This window comes from Cheilinus undulatus, linkage group 4 (genome assembly GCF_018320785.1).
Source record: "Cheilinus undulatus linkage group 4, ASM1832078v1, whole genome shotgun sequence".
In the NCBI taxonomy this organism is placed as follows: Eukaryota; Metazoa; Chordata; class Actinopteri; order Labriformes; family Labridae; genus Cheilinus; species Cheilinus undulatus.
The window spans coordinates 1740830-1762001 of record NC_054868.1 but is presented as its reverse complement, the minus strand read 5'-3'; the positions used below and the strand labels follow the sequence as shown (position 1 = coordinate 1762001).

General features: G+C 42.2%; 1 protein-coding gene across 3 annotated transcripts in view; it reads right to left on the bottom strand.

Moving 5' to 3' along the window:
* The window catches only part of LOC121508122 (echinoderm microtubule-associated protein-like 6), a 48116-nt gene that overhangs the window by 7520 nt on the left and 19424 nt on the right, over positions 1 to 21172 (bottom strand). The window contains exons 20-38 of one of the 3 annotated variants that reach the window (XM_041784669.1): positions 20358 to 20485; positions 20073 to 20214; positions 19277 to 19429; positions 19044 to 19175; positions 17571 to 17659; positions 17324 to 17491; positions 16618 to 16819; positions 15378 to 15504; positions 14876 to 14954; positions 14604 to 14733; positions 14412 to 14510; positions 13797 to 13817; positions 6861 to 7034; positions 6508 to 6716; positions 5042 to 5199; positions 3349 to 3463; positions 1449 to 1637; positions 1189 to 1361; positions 942 to 1104 (exon numbers count right to left, since the gene is read on the bottom strand). In XM_041784669.1, the coding sequence (XP_041640603.1) occupies positions 942 to 1104; positions 1189 to 1361; positions 1449 to 1637; positions 3349 to 3463; positions 5042 to 5199; positions 6508 to 6716; positions 6861 to 7034; positions 13797 to 13817; positions 14412 to 14510; positions 14604 to 14733; positions 14876 to 14954; positions 15378 to 15504; positions 16618 to 16819; positions 17324 to 17491; positions 17571 to 17659; positions 19044 to 19175; positions 19277 to 19429; positions 20073 to 20214; positions 20358 to 20485 (2651 nt within the window). Of the gene's footprint in view, positions 1 to 941; positions 1105 to 1188; positions 1362 to 1448; positions 1638 to 3348; positions 3464 to 5041; positions 5200 to 6507; positions 6717 to 6860; positions 7035 to 13796; positions 13818 to 14411; positions 14511 to 14603; positions 14734 to 14875; positions 14955 to 15377; positions 15505 to 16617; positions 16820 to 17323; positions 17492 to 17570; positions 17660 to 19043; positions 19176 to 19276; positions 19430 to 20072; positions 20215 to 20357; positions 20486 to 21172 lie in introns of those variants that run through there. The other 2 variants (XM_041784670.1, XM_041784671.1) reach the window with 2 other exon arrangements.

The following is a 21172-nucleotide window of genomic DNA, read 5'->3' as shown; positions in this document are numbered from 1 at the left end:
TGGACATAATTTACCTGGGTTATATTGTACCTGGACATAATTTACCTGGGTTATATTGTACCTCGACATAATTTACCTGGTTTACTTTACCTGGTTTAAATTGTACCTGGACATAATTTACCTGGTTTAAATTGTACCTGGTTTAATTTACCTGGTTTAAATTGTACCTGGATGTATGTGACCTGGGTTTAATTCTACCTGGACATAAATTACCTGGTTTAAATTGTACCTGGACATAAATTACCTGGTTTAAATTGTACCTGGAAATAATTTACCTGGTTTAAATTGTACCTGGATGTATATTACCTGGGTAAAATGTACCTGGATGTATATTACCTGGGTCTAATTCTACCTGGAAATAATTTTCCTGGTTTAAATTGTACCTGGACCGAATTTACCAGGGTTAAATTGTTGCTGGATGTATATAACCTGGGTTTAATTCTACCTGGATGTATATTACATGGGTTTAATTCTACCTGGACATAATTTTCCGGGGTTAAATTGTACCTGGACATAATTTTCCTGGTTTAAATTGTACCTGGACATAATTTACCTGGTTTAAATTGTACCTGGACATAATTTACCTGGTTTAAATTGTACCTGGACATAATTTACCTGGTTTAAATTGTGCCTGGACATAATTTACCTAGGTTAACCTGTACCTGGATGTATATTACCTGGTTTAAATTGTACCTGGATTTATATTACCTGGGTTAAATTCTACCTGGACATAAATTACCTGGGTTATATTGTACCTGGACATAATTTACCTGGTTTAAATTGTACCTGGACATAATTTACCTGGTTTATATTGTACCTGGACATAAGTGACCTGGTTTATATTGTACCTGGACATAATTTACCTGGGTTATATTGTACCTGGACATAATTTACCTGGGTTATATTGTACCTCGACATAATTTACCTGGGTTAAATTGTACCTGGATGTATTTGCTGTCGGCAGAGAAGTCGATCTGGATGACGAATCCCGGGATGTCTTTACAGTAACCAATCCTGTTCAAAGATGGCCCCAGAGAAAGGTCATAGAAATCTACGGCGCTCTCCACTGAACCGACCGCTAAGAATCTGTTATCAGGGCTGAACCTGGACAGGAAGTAACCTTTAGTTACCATCATAGGAAATCAAACAGTGATGTCACTGTTTCCTGGTATGAGATTGGCGTTGTACCTGACGTCCTGGATGGCCACGCTGCGGTCTCTCTTCTTGCCCCACACGGTGAGCGAGTTGACCAGCAGGATGATGAACTCCCCATTCTCCATCCCAATAGAAACCATCTCTCCATTTGGACTGTAGGAGGTGCACTTAGCAGGATGGCCCAGACTCACCTTGTTTAGAAGTTTCTAACACCAAAAACAAGGAAAAGCGGCGCATGAGATGACCGGGAAACATTACTCTGTATTCTTACCCCGTCCTCCACAGAGCCACACCTTATCAGCCAGGTCCCAGATCCGGATCGTCCCATCGTCGCTGGCCGAGATAAAGACGTCTTTGAAGGGGTGAGTTGCCAAACCCCAGATCCCGCCCTGAGTGTGCCCATTGATCATGGTGTTGGATGCAGCGTTCTTTTCTCCGACTTCGATGATCTCTCCGTCTTTGGTTCCAACCAGGATTTTACCCTGGAATAAAAGACGTGGGTCAGAAAGTCTGCTGGTTATATTCTGAAGAAAAATGCTCAAATATATCATTCAGAACCCATAAAACTTGGAACAGGAATTCTTTAACTTTGTAATGATCAGAATCTTCTGGCTCTGCTACCAAACTGCTCTTCATTTGGAACCATTTTGGTTTCTTATGTCTTTAGATTTTCAACAAAACTTGGAAAAAGGAAACCGTCTCTCAAACTGGAGCCAGCTCTTAGGACTGGCTCTTCTGTGAATGACATCAAGGCTCCCTCATCACTAGTTGTCTTAAATCGAGTTGTCATACCAATCTAACAGTACCCACCAGATTTACGGCCTAAACAGTTTATCAGCCTGTCCTTTAAAGCACAGGAGTGAGAAAAGCTGTTAAAGAGGCACCACTAGCCTCTTAGCTCGTGGCTAATGAGTTACAAAACTATTCAGCATTCTTCATCCCTCAATCGTTATTAGAACGAAGATATGCCGACAATCTTTCTCTGATGTTGTCTGACCTTGGTTGGCAACTCTTAAAAAAATGGGCGGAGCTGGCCCTCGCTCCTCGCAGATTCCACCCACTTTTTAAAAAGTTGACAACTATGGCCCACTTCCATTTAAGCATATTTAAACTTCATGATGTTGACTTTTTCTGGTCTGTGGAGGAGAGCCGATTGTGCCGATTGTTCTTAATTCTGAGATCAAAGTCACAAAAAAAAGTTGTGTCTCAAAAAAAATATATATAATTTCTTACTTTGGCCTTGCAATTTTAAGTCTAATCTCATAATTTTGACTTTAATCTCGGAATTCTAACTTTAATCTAGGAATTCTGACTTTGATCTTGAAATTCTGACTTTGATCTCAGAATTCTGACTTTGATCTCGGAACTTTGACTTTAATCTTGGAATTCTGACTCAGATTTTGCGATTCTGACTTTTATCTCATAATTCTGACTTTGATCTTGGAATTCTGACTTTAATCTAGAAATTCTGACTTTGATCTCAGAATTCTGACTTTAATGATGTCATAATTCTGACTTTGATCTTGGAATTCTGGGATTGGGCAAAAAATGAGGGAAAAGTGCCAGAAATTTACCAACATTGCATCCTCTGCCTTTGATGATGATGTCATCCTTTGAAGTCTTTAGAAAAGTTTTGTCATCAAAGCTTTTAAAACATTCCATCCTTGTCTTTGCTTGCAGGCCAGTCTAGCCCCAAGCTGTCATTCCAGTCTAATAATTCTCCACAATTAACTGTCGTAACAGTTTTTCAGTGTTTCCTTTAGAAGAACATTTATGACAATACGAGGGAGAAAAGCTGTTAAAGAGGCACCACTTGGTAACTAAATGACCAGGATGGTTTGTTAACACTGAATATAACTGTTGAAGAAAGGTGCTGCTGTGACTGGTGAGATTCAAAAGCCAACCAGCATCTCTGATTTCTTAAAGACTAAGAGTTTTCACACCTGCGTGTGCACACAACATATGAATACAGCACAGACCATTTTAAGGACTCAGAAATGTCTAAATGATTCTGTGCAGTTAATCAACCCCAGTCCTTTTGTGTTGTCAACCTAAAAATGTTCCAAAACTACCAACAGGCACAGCCACGTTAATTCATGACCCCTCAGGAACTGGACAGGGAATGGAGCTCATTTTCTATCGCTCTGTTTTTACTACATCAGATTTTTGTTTAATCATCAGATCGGTGCGTACCTTCCCTCTGCAGACGGAGCGGACGTTCTCCACTGGCTGACCGGTCTCCAGCTGAAACGCCCTGCAGCGCTTCATCTCCTGGTCCCAAAGCTTCACAGCTCCACCCTCCTTGGTCCTGTCGCACACAAAGCATCATTATTTTCTCACATCTGACTGGATGCATATCTGCCCTGGGGTCGTCATGATACCAAGATTTTACACTTTAACCCCTGAGACCTGAGCTTTAGTTTGAATCCTCTTGTCTGGGATCAGTAAGACCTGATCAGTTTAAAGTCTTGGCACCGGAAGTAGTTTAGACCAAAAAGATCTCCTGAAGGTCCTGTTTCTGTCATGATCCTGAGTTTTCATTCTGAGTTTCAGAGCATTCTTTGTTTCCTGTCTCACTGTTATCTTTCAGTGTTCCTCTCCTTGTGTTTCCTGATTATTTCTGTTATTATTCCAACAGTTTCCATGCTTCGTGTTGTTTCTTGTTGGACTTTTGAAGTCAGGTTTTTGTGGAATAAATCAAGTTTATTATTCCTGCATTTCAGTATGCTTTTTGTTTAAACTCCTCACAAATGTGACAGTTTCTGCATAAAATCCAGACCTGGATCAGTTTTAGCGCAGATGTTTAGGCTGAGTAATGTTGGGGGTCAGAAACAGTGTCAGAGAGGGATGAGGGACTCCTTTTGATGACGGACCATGAGGACAGATAAAGGCCAAGCATCAACAACATTTATACTAAAAGTTCTGACTCTTTTGGAAAAGTTCCTCTTAAAAATCCACACAAACTTATTAAAATTTCCAAGAATTGACCTAAAATTTCTTATAGAAATCCTAAACATCTTTTTAAAAGTAGCCCAAAATGTCTTCAAATATTCCCCCAAATGTTTCATGGAAACTTTATCATAAAGCCTTAACATTCCAATAAAAAATTCCCAAGGATGCAGCTAAATTCCTGAAAAGTGAGAAGCAAATTCCACAAGCTTCCAAAACAAATTACCCCTTACATTTCTTACCAAACTTCCCAAAATGTACTGATATGTTCCTCAAAATTCCATGAAAATTACAGAAAATTACCCCAATCATCCAAACCAATTCCCTAAAAATCTTAAAATTTCCAAGTAGAACCCTCCATTCCCGAACAAATTCCCAAAATTTTACAAATAAATTTCCATGAAAACACCCCAAAATACAAATTGATTTCCCATTTTTTCTTGAAAAGGCCTTGCAGTTTTCCAAACTTCCCCAGATATCCAAACAAACTCCCATAAAAAAGTTAAAAGCTATTTTTCCCCACAGCTTCCAATGAAACTCCAAAATAAACAAACATTTTCCCCAAACTTCAACAAAAATACATGAAATTTCAGAGCAAATTATCCCAACAAGCCAAGCAAAACTCTGACTTTAATGGACATTCTGGACTTTTCTCTCAAAAATTCTAACAGCAGAAATGATCGCTGTGTTGTAGGAAAGCCAAAATGTAATGACCTCATACTTAAAGAGTGAGGAGTTTAATATCAGCAAATGATCATCATCACTGATAAGTTAAAATCAATACCTGTCTGATACTATAACAACAGAGACAGAAGACCTCTGCAGGTGGACTCCATCATGGTGTCTGAGCACTGGAAAAGTTTCGGCTGGTTTGGGATGGTTTAGACCTGGTGGGTCAGAAAACTGGTGAATAATCGTTGAACTTTGAACCACTCACGGTCGTTCTTTTCCCCCAGTGACGATGAGCCCGTCCCTCAGCGTTGTGTACATGGTGAAGACTGGACCACTGTGGGCCTTCGCCACCACACGAATCAGGAAGTGTTCCCTCCACACATACACGTCTCCGTTGATAGCACCAGTGAACGTCAGATTGTTCTGGATGACATAAAAGTTCACATCCTTTAAAACTCTGCAAAATGATTCGGTCAAAAGTTTACATGGAAACAATCCACTGAAAGTGTATGGGTTTCTAAGAAGATCTGCCTTCAGACAACACTTAATACAACAAAAAGATCTTAGCAGCCATGCCAGGCCAGTAGGTGGCGCTATGACATTATATTGAATCAACACATGCATGCTAACATCCACTTCCCTCTACAGAGCAGAGGTGTAAACATCCAAAAATGTCTAACACACCAGTGTGGGCGGCCTATGAGACTGAATCTATGTATGAGGCAAGGATGGAATGTTTTATAAACTTCAAAGGATGACGTCATCTTCACCGGCAAGAATGGAATGTTTGCGAAGCTTGGGATGTTTGTGTGGATGGACATTGTGATGGAATGCATGCAAAAGGCAAGGATGGTATTTTCCTTTAACTTTAAGGATTACATCATCTTCAAAGGCAAGGACGCAATGTCTCCGAAGCTGGGATGTTGGAAGCTTGAGGTGTTTGTGTAGAGAAATAATGTGGTGGAATGCATGCGAAAGGCCAGGATGGAATGTTTTATAAACTTTAAAGGATGACATCATCCTTAAAGGCAAGGATGGAATGTTTTACAAACTCTGAAGGATGACATTATCTTCAATGGCAAGAATGGAACGTTTTATAAACTTTGAAGGACGACACCATCTTCAAAGGTAATTACTGAATGTTTCCAAAACTGGGATGTTGGAAGCTTGGGATTTTTGTGAAGACAGACAATGGGGTGGAATGCATAAAAAAGACAAGGAAAGAATGTTTTGTGAACTTGAAGGATGACATCATCTTCAAAGGCCAGGATGGAATGTTTTAGAAAATTCAAAGGATGAAATCATCCTCAAAGGCCAGGATGGAATGTTTTAGAAACGTCAAAGGATGACATCATCCTCAAAGGCCAGGATGGAATGTTTTAGAAAAGTCAAAGGATGACATTATCTTCAAAGGCCAGGATGGAATGTTCATGAAGCTGGGGATGTTGGGGGCTTCTTCTCTAGGTTATTTTTTTCAAAACAGTGGCCATTTTTTCCACCTACATTTTCAAAAGTTGCCAGAAAAAAACAGTCAACACAAGGGAAGATGCTCTGTGTTCTAATAACGATAGAGCAATGTAGTAAGCTGATTTTTTTTATATTGTGTCTGTTTTGGTTTGCAGAAGGACACCAGTTGGGCTGTTTTCATGTAAACAAACAGCCAAAATGAAATAAAATGTTACAGTTTCAGCTGGAATCCTGTTAGAAGGTCCTAAATGTTTGTTCTCTTACAGCACCAAAGGCGACAGACAGCATGGTCTGCATCCGTCCGTCCTCCACCGAGCCGATCACTCCTTTCTTGTACACGAGTGAACCTCCCACCAGAGTCCAGAACTTGATGTGTTTGATGCCCACAGACACAAACTGAGTATCAGAGTCTGGTCTGAACTCCACCACCAGGATCCGCTCGGCATGGCCTCCTTTACTTGTCACCTTAGTGCCTGAAAGATCAGAGGGAGGCTACAGCACTGGGACACCAGATACTACCCCCAAAGACCATGACTGTCCCCCCATGACTGGCTGTGAATGTTCTTACATGACTCTACAGCTTTGTTGTTGAAATCAAAGAATATTTAGACCTGTACCTTCCTGCCACCTCCACACCGTGATGGTGTGCTCAGGCTCCACCCCCACCGACAGCAGCAGCTTCCCAGTAGCGCTGAAGTTGACGTAGCCGACACCTTTGGCGTGAGAGCAGCGGAGGATGGACAGCGTCTGCTTGGTCATGGCGTCCCACACGTGAATGGATGGAGCGAGGCCTGTGAAGAACATGCCAGAAACACAGGAACCACACGACTGAGGAACCAAAAACAAGGACAGAAGGAGGCCAAGAGCTAAAGGGTAGGAGGAGTAAGCTGAATTTGTAATCTAGGAACTTTCCATGGGGGTTCTAAGAGGTGAGTGGGACAAAACCAGGTTCTACTTAAATCCTGAAGTTATTTTTTCCTTAAAATTCCCTGTTATGAGGGCTGGAATACCTGAGATTACAGGGACTTTATGGTGCAAAACTTTGGATGAAGTTCTGCATGCGCACCTGAAACCCTTAAGTTTCCGCTGGCTCACAGGGATCTCAAAAGACCATCAGGGACACCAGAGAGACAGAGATCTGGACACTTTCTAGTGCAGAAACTCTAAAGTCTAAGTCTTTGCCCCCTTTCTGATTTCTTTTTTTTTTTTGGTGTATTTGTCCACTTAAATGTTTCAGGTCATCAAAAACATTTTGATATTACTTAATTTGACTATCCACACACAGACCTGATTACTGCCAGACCTGCTGAATCCAGAAATCCCTTAAATGGAACCTGTCTGATGAAGTGAAGTAGGCTAAAAGATCTCCAACACATCATGGAACCATCTAAAGAAACTCAAGAACACATGAGAAACAAAGTCACTGACATCTATCAGTCTGGAGGGGTTACAAAGACATTTCTAAGACTTTCGGACTCACTGTGAGCCATTACCCACAGATGGAGAAAACTGTGAACAGTGGTAAACCTCCCCAGGAGAGGCAGGCCTACCAACATGACTCCAAAAGAACATGGACGACTCATCCAGGAGGTCCCAGAAGAACCCAGAACCACATCTAAAGACCTGCAGGCCTCACTGACTCAGTTAAGGTCAGAGTTCATGATTCAACAATCAGAAAGAGACTGGGCAACAATGGCATCATGGGAGAGTTCCAAGACCAAAACCACTGCTGACCGAAAAGAACACAAAGACTCGTCTCACATTTGACTAAAAACATCCTGATGATCCCCAAGACTTCTGGGAAAATATTCTGAGGACTGAATTCTGCTCTCTAGCAGAAGATCCTGGAGGAGAATGTCCGACCATCAGTTCATGAGCTCAAGCTCAAGCACACTTGGGTTATGGAGCAGGACAATGATTGGATGGATTTACCCTGACACTGACTTTTGTATTTACTCAGGCTATCTTTGTCTAATATTGACATTAGTTTGGCAATCTGAAATATGTAAGTAGATGACGGATGTGCGAAAAAATAAGAAATTAGAACCCAAAGTTGTAGAAACTGTGGACCCATGAGCCTTCACTGAGGAACAGTGAGACCTACGGCATCCTGGAACCACAATGCTGTGGGGCTAAAGTAGCTGATGTTGTGAGGATTCGAGGATCAACAGATCCTGTGACCTAAAGGAACCAAGGAACACAAGAACGAAGGAAACACACAAAGGACTTCAACATTCTTCCAACTGTGAGGGAAGGGTTGAAGGAACAGTCAGACCAAGGAGTCTAACTAAGAAAGAAAGACCATCAGGAACTGTAGGACTAGGCTTTAAGGAACCAAAGACCTCAGGGATGAATGCAAAGAGCCCAAAGAATCAAGAATGGAAGAAAGTATGGAAGCAAAACTGATGAACAGCAGTATTAAAGAACACACAGAAACATGGAGTCAGTAAGAGAATAAGGATGGCTACAAGCCAGACAGTTTTAGGACGAGTTTTTGACTGATTTGGTACTCCAGTCACCGGGGGGCATGGCCCCATTCAAGGCTAGTCCCAGCTAACTATCAGTCAAAATGGTCCTCTACTGCAGGGGTGTCAAACACAAGGCCCGGGGGCCAAATCCAGCCCATGGTACAGTTACACCCGGCCCGCAAGATCATATCCCATTCTTATTATAACTGGCCCTAAAATATGAGGTCTGCAGATTTCCTCCAGTATAAAAAAATAAACTTACCTTGATGATATCAAATATCCAATAATAATATCCATACCATAATATCAAAAATGATATCAAATATTATTGGCCATATTAAATATAATAAGTCATAAAAATATGGAAAAAATTAAAAATAATTAGATAAAAAGAAATATGGGAAAACAAATTCATTTGTGTTTTTCATTTCATATTTTAAAATTTTCATTGCGCAATTATGACTTCAACATATTATTTGAACTTTTATTTTATATTTTGACCTTTTAAATTTATTACGTTGACTTTTTGTCTTATATTTTGACCTTTTCAACTTATAATTTTGACTCTATCCAATATTTTGGATTTTTCAATTTATTATTTTGGCTTATCTCATATTTTGACCTTTTCAATTTATTATTTGGGCTTTTTTATCTCATATTTTGACCTTTTAGACGCCTTGTTTTAAATTTTGAGTCATATTTTTGCCTTATAAACACATTTGTGGCTTTCTTTTTTGATATATTTTCCTTTTCAAAGCATTATTTTAACATCTCATTTTGTGTTGTGACCTTGTGAACTAATAATTTTGACATTTTATCTAATCATTTTGTCTTTTAAATCTCAAAATTATTTATCATTCGTGCTTATTTTTTCCCTAGAATTTATTACTGGCAAAAATGAGGTTAACAGTTTGGTTAAATGTGGACCCTGTTAGGCCCTCAGGTTAGACCTTAATTCAGGTCATTGAGTTTGACACCCCTGTTCTACTGCCTTGGTCCCAACCTCGGGTCCAGGACCCCCTTGGGAGGGCACCAGAGATTTCAGAGGGGCATGAGGGTCCATCTGCATCTAAAATCACGATAAAACACAGGAATGGTTTATCTAAAACTCTTTTACTAATAACACTTGTGTTTTTGGCTATTTTGTTTGGCTTTAAATGATGAAAACTATTAAAATGATGTGTATTCCTGACAGCAATAAGATACTTTTTTTCGTGTGTCGTGTGGGGCCACAGCTCTTCTGAGATATGTGAAGGGGGACTTAGTGGGAAAAAGGTTGGGAACCACTGCTCTACTGTGTCTGGTCAGTATAAAGAAAGTGAAAATCTTTCCCTTATGCTGACTATCCTGTGAGAAGTGGTTGGAACTGGCGAGGAGGGAGGGGTTTCCCTCTCCTCGCCAGTTCCATCCACTTTTCTACTATTTGGCAAAAATGGGAAAAAAAAGCCCCAACTTCCCCAGCTTCACCAACATTCCGTCCTTGCCTCCAATGATAATCATCCTTTGAAACCTATAAAACATTCAGTCTGATCTTTTAGCCAGTCTAAGCCCCGCCCTCTTTTACTGTGAAGCCAGAATCAGTCCTGACATTGTCTCACTTTTCAACAACTCCCACCTCTTTCTGTGTCAGCCTGTACGTTCTCCCTGTGCATGTGTGGTCCCAGTTTTACTCTTTTATTGATTTTATAAACCAATCATGATCAATGTAATTTAGCAGGGTCATCTTTGGCTGCAGTCTCAGCTCTGAGTCTGTGTGGACAGGTCTCAGTCTCAGCTCTGAGTCTGTGTGGATAGGTCTCAGTCTCTCTGAGTCTGTGTGGACAGGTCTCAGTCTCTCTGAGTCTGTGTGGACAGGTCTCAGTCTCAGCTCTGAGTCTGTGTGGACAGGTCTCAGTCTCAGCTCTGAGTCTGTGTGGACAGGTCTCAGTCTCTCTGAGTCTGTGTGGATAGGTCTCAGTCTCAGCTCTGAGTCTGTGTGTACAGGTCTCAGTCTCTCTGAGTCTGTGTGGACAGGTCTCAGTCTCTCTGAGTCTGTGTGGATAGGTCTCAGTCTCAGCTCTGAGTCTGTGTGTACAGGTCTCAGTCTCTCTGAGTCTGTGTGGATAGGTCTCAGTCTCTCTGAGTCTGTGTGGACAGGTCTCAGTCTCAGCTCTGAGTCTGTGTGGACAGGTCTCAGTCTCAGCTCTGAGTCTGTGTGGACAGGTCTCAGTCTCTCTGAGTCTGTGTGGACAGGTCTCAGTCTCAGCTCTGAGTCTGTGTGGACAGGTCTCAGTCTCAGCTCTGAGTCTGTGTGGACAGGTCTCAGTCTCTCTGAGTCTGTGTGGACAGGTCTCAGTCTCAGCTCTGAGTCTGTGTGGATAGGTCTCAGTCTTTCTGAGTCTGTGTGGATAGGTCTCAGTCTCTCTGAGTCTGTGTGGATAGGTCTCAGTCTCTCTGAGTCTGTGTGGATAGGTCTCAGTCAGGCTCAAACATCTGGGACTCTGGAATTTTACTCCCTTCTTCTTTGATAAACTGCTCAAGCTCTGTCAGGTTGATCAGGGATCAGGTGGGAACACCCCTTTTAATTCCAGCCACTATTCTCTACTGCAGCCATTCTCAACCTTGGGATCCCGACCCCAACTGGGGTCGCGAGATGATTTCTGGGGGTCGCCAAATCATTTTGGAAAAATATAAATGCACATAATTAATATTAAATTACATAATTTTAGACAGGGAGTCATTTTAGTTGTTTTCTGATTCATTATTTGTCAAAAATTCATTGTCTCAGCTGAGTTTGTAAGATCTGAACTGGTCGCCGGAGATTCTGTTCAATGACAGCGGAAAAAAAGAAACAAAGAGAAAGAAAAAAAGCTCGCATGTTGTTGCCTTAGCTGCAGCTACAGCAAGTTTGCTAGCTACCTGATGAATAATGGAGCGATTGGCTTCACAGAAAAAGTGTTCCAGCTCAGACCTGGGTCAGCAGCAGAAGGGGTTTCAAGGTAAGTCACCAGAAAGTCTAACAGCAGCTCCACCAGCTGAGAAATGTAAGGCCCTGGCTGATATCAGAGCTTCGAGCTCCGTAAATATCAGCCCCACTTTTTGAAATATGGCTTTTCACGCACGAGCAGAAACAACACAGAACATCTGCAGTGTTTTCATGTTAGCAGGCTCTGAGCAACAGAAATGTCCAACATTTTCCTCCCCACTGTGTTTTCTTAAGGCTTTAATTAGTATGTGTTGATATCGGTTTCTTTAATTTAAAAGAAAAATAAAGTTTTCGTTATTTGTTTACATGTTAACTGGCTCAACTACCAGCAGTATGATGTGATGTAGCGGCCATTGTCAGTCTGTTGGTCACATTAAAGAGTTATTGTGATGCTGCTACATGTTTTTTAATAAATCCAAAAGCGATTTGCCAAAAACTAGGATGTTATTGTGCCTTTGGGTAAGACCTGTGTCTCAATAAGGAACTGATAGCTTAAGTGTGAGCTTAAGTTGCTTGTTTGTAAATCAGACACTAACAGTATGCTGTATTGGTCGGGCGTGTAAGCAGCAGAAAAGACACGGAACACCTTTAAAATATTAGAAGTTATGAATATAGACAGAATGTCATGAAAAAACAAGTATCTACTTAGATTTATTGTACATGTTATTCATCATATACAGACATAGCCCTCAAAATCTTGAGGCAAAGCTGCTGTTTTTCTTCTCTCTCACACTTGTTGACGATTGCTTCACTTAAATGTTTCTGCAATCTTTTGATTTCTCCACTGACATTAGAGTGAAATTGGAGCAAGGATTTTATTGACAAGCAGTAAAGGGAGTAGAATAAAAACTCTAAGTAACTACAATTTTCAGTTGTTTTTTCAGTAGGCCTATACCTGCACCGTTTGTTGTTTCAGCATCGCAGACAGCGCGCACGGGAGGGGTGGATGGTGGTTAGCGTGCGTGTTTGGGAGAAGCGTGGGGGGAGTGGGGTCGCGGACAACAGTGCATGTTAAATTTGGGTTCGCGACTCAAAAAGGTTGAGAACCGCTGCTCTACTGGACTGAGGCCTGGGCTTTGACTCTTCCACTCCAGAACATTCTCCTTGTTGTCTTTAAACCATTTCTGTGTAGCTTTCTCTGGATGCTTCGGCTCATTGTCTGACTGGAACATAAATCTTCTCCCAAGCTGTAGTTCTCTGTCAGACTGAATAGGATTCATTTCACCCTCTACCTTTACAAGCCTTCCAGGGCCGGCTGCTGAGAAGTCTCTCCGCAGCATGATGCTGCCCCTTGACCACGGAGTCTCCTACATGACTTTTGGTGACGGATTTAACTGAACTCTGGGGGATGTTCAGAGCACTGGAAATGTTTTTTTTGTCTCCATCCTCCAACTTTTCTCCGAGTTGTTTGGAGTGTTCTTGTGTCTCCATGGTGTAATGGTAGCCAGGAATACTGATGAACCAGTGACTGGACCTTCCAGATACAGGTGTCTTTATACTACAATCACTGAGACACACTCACTGAACTCAGCTGATCCCCATTTCAATAATTGTGACCAATGTGTACACTATCTATGACAAAACTTTGAGATAATCTGCATCTGAACTACAGTCTAATCACAAAAACACACCAAAGATGGCACTGATCCAGGCTAACACTGGAGATGCTCGAACAGATCAGGGCAAACATGAAAACACGGTTTATGAAAAGGTTTCTACCCTATCAAAGGATGTGTTTAAGGAGTGGACGTAGCTTTAAAAAACATAAAGCCAACATTTAAACAGTAGAGCCTTTAATGTTTCTTATTTTAATGACATCCATAGATCTGTATCTGTGTGCTGGTGTTGTTGAGCAATGGAGCTGAGGGAGGACAATAAACCGTGTTTTCATTAGGATCCATTAGACCGGGGTCAGGGGACAGATCTACAAACAGAACATTCTGGATCCTGACTGCTGATACTCACCCGACACATCAGCCTCTAACCACGAGAGCGAACGACACCAACAAGGTTAGAAACACTGAGCTCTCCACATGAACACAAAGACGACCAGGAGGGAGAGAGAGAATGGGCGAGTGAGTGATGAGAGAGTGAGAGAGTGAGGTAGTGACAGGGCTTACCTGGCAGGTCGCTGATGTCACCTGGTGATGAGGTGAGGCGGTGAGATGAGGAAGCAGTGGAAAAAAAAAAGAGGTGCAGCGAGCAGAAAGCAGCGTCATGCATGAGAACAACACAGTGATCAATAATCAGCCTCTGACAGATCTCTAGAAACATCAACAAACACGTTTGTCAGCAGTGTTTACTGGATATTAAATTAATTTATAACCATGGACATCATTATGAGTTTATTCTAGAAAGAGTTAGCATGCCTTAAGGTCAGAGAAAGGAGTGTATAGTGGGGTTTAGCTTCTACTCATCACAAACTGAATGCTTGTTGTATCTACTGTAACAGCCTAGCTTTATCTTGAGGCTCCGCACATTTCTATAAATAGATTCTATCAGCTGAGGATCTGGACTGACCACGGTGAACACCGTCAGGATGGAGTTATTAAAAAGACGGCACTCTTCAGCTGAACTAAAACTGTTTACTCCACACTGATTTCTGTCAGTTCTGCCCCTCAGTGGCTGAGCGGCGACACTCACTCTGACCGTGACATCATGACCAGCCTCTATATGAAGCCAACAAGAAGCCAACAGCAAACTAACGTGAAGCTGACGTTAATTCAGGGACTCACCGATCTGCCCCGTGGCGATGATGTTCTGGTATTTGGGGTGTTGGTTGACGGTTAGACACAGGATGTCGTCTGTGTGCTCCAGGTAAAAACTCTGAGTTCCTGTCAGGACAAGAGGAGAGAGTGATGTCATCACGAACGGCATTTGAAACAGTAGAAGAAGAAGAAGCAGCTCAGCATGAGTGTGTTACTGACCAGCCGACAGGTTCTGGATGATGACAGCAGCGGCGGTGTGGAAGATGATGTCATTGCCGTCGTTGAGGTAATGAAGGTTGTTCCGACAGTCGAAGCCTCTGTAGCCGAAGACGTGCTCCAACACCAGCTCCTGAACGCAACATGACAAACACGTGGTCATAACAAGGTCATTAAACACAACACGACAAACAGAAAACAGTTCCTTTATTTAGTTTTTTTGATTAGTTACCCTTTAAAAATGAGACAACCACGTATTGATACCATGTTCATACCTCCACCACCTTCTTCTTCTTGGTCACGTTATTTTTCAGCAGCTTGTCAGGGAGCGGAGCAGCTCGACTCACTGGAGGCCTGATAGAGACACAATGCAATCTTCAATATCACCTCTTTTAAAGGTGGTCAACTTGTTCAATACTTTAAACATGTTTTAAAATAAAATCTTTGTTGATGCTTCTTTTGAGAAGAATAAAGGAAGGAAACTCCAATCTCATATCATTTAAATACCAATAAAGACCTGGGAGAAAACTGAATATCTACAACAGAAGCACTGATCTAATGATGTGCTTTCATGATTGATGAACACCGCGTCACTTCAGAGGTTTAAAGTGTGGGTGGTTATTATCTCGCTTCCTTCAGTAAGAGTCTTGCTAGAGAAGATCATAATGAAGTAAAGGAGCTCCTCTCTCTGGGGGCGATAGGGCGATAGAGGTTAGTCCTGGGGTCCCTCCACAGTCTCTGAAGTTACACGTCTGATCTGCTGTCAGGACACATTACCTCTCGTCCACAGGAAGCTCCTTGTGCTGCAGGTGAGGTCTGGTTCCCGTCATGTTCCTGATACCAGTCGAGTAAATCTTTGTGATGTAGTCCACCGCCTTCTCCCGCGCCACGTCACTGTCGTATCCTGAAAAACAGCACAACTTTAACCCTATAGAACCCAGCGCAGCCCCGGCGCTATGATAAACATATCCATTTTTTATTGGTGGTAGATTTGAAACAGGATAAGATAGATCAGTCATTCTTTTTGCATATAAAACCTGGGGAGTCACACTAACATTTCACACATTCTTCATGTTTCAGAGCGCTTTTTCGTTGCAGTGATGGGTTTGTTAAAATACACAATAAAGTGCACGGAACAAAAATCTTTGTAAAAGAGACCACAGGTATTTGCAGCACTTCCTATGTTGAAATAAACGTCATGACCTTGTGGGCATGACCTGTCACATGATTCTTAAATGTCTCTACCTCATAGGCTCCCCGCCACAACAACAGGAAGTGGCGTTATTTTCCTGGGAGTTGTATTTTTTCCATGTAATACACTGAAGAATTTAACCTGCACACATACTCGCCCTCACTCTCATTTCACCCCTACTTTTTTACAAAAACACTCAGACACACAACCCACACACACGAGACATCCATCACACACACCTTTGACACACTTCCACACATATGTAGTTATGGATTTGCAAAACCTTGATCGTGCCAAACAGTTTTAGAGCTGGCGCGAAGCTTTCGAACTAATTACAGCATTGGATGAGGAGCTCAACTACTCATCTGGTTTGTTTTTTTACAGGTTACAAAATTGACTATATCTCTAAAAGCAAGTTATGTACAGACTCCAAATAAATTTCCTGTGGTTCCAAAGGATACTGTGCAACTTTTTTAAATTTACAAATTTGAGGGCTATAGCTGTGCAATTTCTGTATTTTGAAATATATGTGAAAACCAAAAAGATTTTCATCTTTTTTAGGTTTATTGCACTTAAGTCAATACATAAGTCAATACATATTATTAAAACTTGGGATATAAGGGTTATATTGATGAAAAGCAAATAAACATACTCCTAAAAATGGCACCACAGTGTGTAAAAATGTAAGAATATGTCCTGGCGGACCTGCATAATGGTAGGTTTTAAAGGGTTAAAGTAAAAAAAGAAGAAATCCTCCGCTTCTTCTACAAAACCTTATCAACATATCATGGGAAGACTTTCAAAATTAAAGCTTCTCTGTTTTACCTCCGTCCTCTTCTGTGTCATCGTCTGATTCCTCGCTGTCCACAGCTTTGCTCTCTTTGTGGCCCGGTGGCTCTCTGCTCCAGATCATCAACGCTGTGTCGGCCCCGCCCACCGACAGCAGAAGAGAGTCGTCATTGGACCAGCGGACGTTGGTGACGTTGGTGCTGTGACCCACGTATTTCTTAAACTTGGCGAACTGTCCCTGAGGTCGACAGAGTCAGACAGAAACTAAGTGAGCAACAAGGTGAGAGCCATGTCTGAAATGCACAAGTTTGTTGCCAACATTTAGAGAAGTATGCAGAGGCCAACGCTCTGCAGCACTTCCACCAACTTTTCCAAATGTTGCCAACTTATTTCTTGTTTTCTTACCACTTCTGGCAGCTCTTCCAACATTTTTCTTGCTCCTTACTTCCATCTGCTTTTCTACAATCTTTCCCAAATGTTCTACCTACTATTTCAAATACTGCCAACATCTTTTTCCAAATGATGTCAATATAGTTCTTGCTTCTCGCCACTTCAACCAAGTTTTCCAATTGCTCCCAAAGTATTTTCAATTTAGATAACTTGAAAAGATAGCCTGCATCTTGTACAACTATAAACAAGAAGTTCTCCATCATCAGGAGTCTAGTCCTTCTATTTTTGTTAGTTTGTCAGACTTTGACTGGAATCCTATCAAAGTGTAATTTCTGATATTATGACATCTCACCCTGGATGGGAAGCTGAACAGTTTGAGGAAGCCGAAGTCGTCTCCAGTGGCGAGCAGTTTACGATCTTTGCTGAGGGAGGCACAGTTAACGAAGCTGAGGGCCGGCCAGATTCCCTCGCAGGCCGGTCCCAGAACCGACGTCCAGCTGGCCCACTCCAACTTCTCGAACTGAAACACACCAACGCTTGAGTGACTGTCCGTGTACGTTTATTTTGATTTAAAGTTCATGCACCAAACGCAGACTGACCTCGGCCACGGTGATGTTCTGTTTTCGCCCTCGCGGCGCTTCGAAGAACAGCTGCTCTTTGGCACCCGTATTCACCTGGAGCAGCTTACCTAGAAACAAAAGTCATGTTCAGGATGCAGCATCAAAGCATTTCATTTGGGTATGTAGTGGTCAGGATGTTAGCATGTAGCCCCTATGCTAAGAGTTGGCCTCTATGCTAACTGTTAGCCTCTATGCTAAGAGTTAGCGTGTTGGCACAGCAAGTGTACAGTTTAGCTCTGGAGTCCAAGTCGATGTGCGTGACATAGCTGCCGTTAGCCTGTATGCTAACAGTTAACCTCTATGCTTATACTTAGCCTCTATGCTAACAGTTGGCCTCTATGTTAACAGTTATCCTCAATGCAAACAGTTAGCGTGTTGGCACAGCAAGTGTACAGTTTAGCTCTGGAGTCCAAGTCGATGTGCGTGACATAGCTGCCGTTAGCCTGTATGCTAACAGTTAACCTCTATGCTTATACTTAGCCTCTATGCTAACAGTTGGCCTCTATGTTAACAGTTATCCTCAATGCAAACAGTTAGCGTGTTGGCACAGCAAGTGTACAGTTTAGCTCTGGAGTCCAAGTCGATGTGCATGACATAGCTGCCTTTATACTAACATATATCCTCTATGCTAACAGTTAGCCTCCATGCAAACATTTATCCTTTATGCTAAGAGTAATCCTCCATGTTTACACTTAGCCTCTAGGCTAACAGTTAGCCTCTGTGCTAACAGTTAGTGTGCTAGCATAGAATGTGTCCGGATCAGTTTAGCTCTGGAGTCCCAATTGATGTATGTGATGTAGCTTCTGTTAGCCTTTATGCTGTCAGTTATGCTTTAATGCTAACAGAACATCTATGGAAACAGTTATCCCTTTATGCTAACAGTTATCCTCTATGCTTATACCTAGCTTCTATGCTAACAGGTAGCATCTATGCTAACAGTTAATGTGCTAGCATAGCATGTGTACAGGCGAGTTTACCTTTGGGTTGCCAGTCAACGTGCGTGACATAGCTGCTGTTAGCCTTTATGCTGTCAGTTATCCTTTATGCTAACAGTTATGCTTTATGCTAACAGTTATCCTCTATACCTATACTTAGCCTCTGTGCTTACAGTTAGTGTGCTAGCGTAGCATATGCACAGATCAGTTTACTTCTGGAGTCCCAGTCGACGTGTGTGAAGTTGCTGCTGTTAGCCTCTAAGCTAACATATATCCTCTATGCTAACAGTTATCCTCTATGCTTATACTTAGCCTCTATACTTACAGTTAGTGTGTTAGCATAGCACGTGTACAGGTGAGTTTACCTCTGGAGTCCTAGTGGATGTGTGTGATGTTGCTGCCGTTAGCCTCTAAGCTAACATATATCCTCTATGCTAACAGTTATCCTTTATGCTAACAGTTATCCTCTATGCTAACACTTATTGTGCTAGCGTAGCATATGCACAGATCATTTTACCTCTGGAGTCCCAGTCGATGTGCGTGACGTAGCTGCCGGCTCCTTTACAGATCCCGACCCTCTTACTGGTCAGGACGTTGTAGATGTCCACGAAGGAGTCATGTGACGCCACAGCCAGGTACTTCCCCGCATCTGAAACACACCCACACACACACACACACACACACACCAGTGACATCACCAACAAACCCACCAATCATCTTCAGCTGCAGCCGAGTGGTGCGTTCAGGTACCTTGGGAGAAGCGGATGTCAGAGATGAGCTCCCTGCGGTGGTGGAAGGTCACCATGTCCTCCAGTGTGTCGGCGTTCACCACCAGGAAGCTGCCGTCGTTCAGACCGACCGCCAGAGCTTTACCGTCTGGAGAGAAGGCGCAGCACCGCCCACCTGACAGGTAAAGCACAGGTAACCACCAGGTGATACTCAGAGAGTCATGAGCAGGCAGTGAGGAAATGTCAGGGTCCTCCAGGTCCTCAGAGAGGGCCAGAGGATTTAAAAAAGTCATCAGTCTGAAGTAAAAACTCAGCAATAACTTTATTTGTAAAGCTTTTTAAAACAAAGGTTTGTAAAAGCTTTAGCATGTGCAAAGATAGGAGGCAGGACTCATAAATGCTTTTAAAAATCATTTAAGAACAATTTAAGACCAGAACTGAGAACATTTAATACACCTTTAATGACAGTGCAATTCAAGACTATTCAAGAGTTCTCAAGGTTCTGCAGGAGAAAGCAACAGAACCCAAACAAACCTAACCAACATATTTAACCTAAAAATAAAGCATATTTAAAAAACAGAAGCTGCCAATCCTGCTGTCAGCAGATTCTGATGAAGCGCACACACAGTTGTGTGATGATGCAACAGTTTGAAAGAGGGGGGGTCTGCTGAATTCAGCTGTTCCTTCTTTAATATTTCTCTCTCTGCTGTCATCTCCTCAGGTTGGATATAAACTGTAATTTTTGTTCCAGTTATAACTAGAGGAGAGTTCTGTCTGCTGGAGCTCAGAGGGCTGAGATTTCCCTACAGATGCCTCACCCTTCTTCAGTTTTCGGACAGCGACCATGCGGTGGTTGTTGGAGAGTTCCCAGATCCTCAGAGTTTTGTCATCGCTGACAGTTGCACAGACAGGAAGTAGAGGATGAGCCGCCAAACCCCAGACCTCACCCTCCATGTGACCCTGAATGCAACACAAACAAACATTTAAAATCCGCAGGGAGAGGAACATTGTTGATGTCAGTAAATCTATCACAGCCAATGTTTCAGTTTTTGTTTGATGTTACGATTTCATACCATACAATACTACACACAAATGTATTTGACCTGAACCAGTAGTGTCATGGGTCCACTCTTGTCGATCTCCAGGATTTCTCCGTTCTTGGTCCCCAGCAGGATGTGACCGTGACCCAGAGTGATGGCTCTGATGGAAGGGTTGTCCTCCAGCAGCAGACCTGAAAGGCAGTAATGGGCCAACAGTGAATAACAGCATCAGAACAGATTTAGATTCTTCAAAAAGTCCCTGAGGAGGACTCCTCGCCCCAACATCAAGGACCAAGCCCCTCAAAAAGCCCCAAATGTCTTCATACCAGTCTAATAATAGAAAGGTAGGATCCCTATAGAAAGACTGAAACAATAAATCGGTGGATTACTGTGCGGTAAACTGGATCAATGAATCCAAATGTGACCAAAGCTGGTAAAAAGTCCTGCAAGTCGTCCGAGGTCATTTTTGAGTTTTTTTTACACATTATGAAAGTGTAGATTCCAAGCTTTCAAATGGTGTATCATACACCTTAATCTGATCATATTTTACAAAGATATGCTCATTTAAATGTTAAATTCTAGTTTCTGTTTGTTCTGAGAAAAACAGGCTCAAAGTTTCAGGACTTCTCCTACCTTCAGGCAGGCCGGGAGATGGGCGTGAACAACAGAGCCACATTTACATTAAGTCCACCCAAACCAAGCTTCTGAATCGGACTGGTGACGCTCATCAAAATATTCCCAAAGCAAATCCGCCGTCATCAAACTTGCCCTGTCGAGTGATCTTGAAGTTGTTCAAAGTCTGTTGATAATTCTTGCTGCTTCTTCATCATCTCTTCTACTTTTCTTCCCTGCAGGGTGCATCTTGAGGCTTGTTGTTA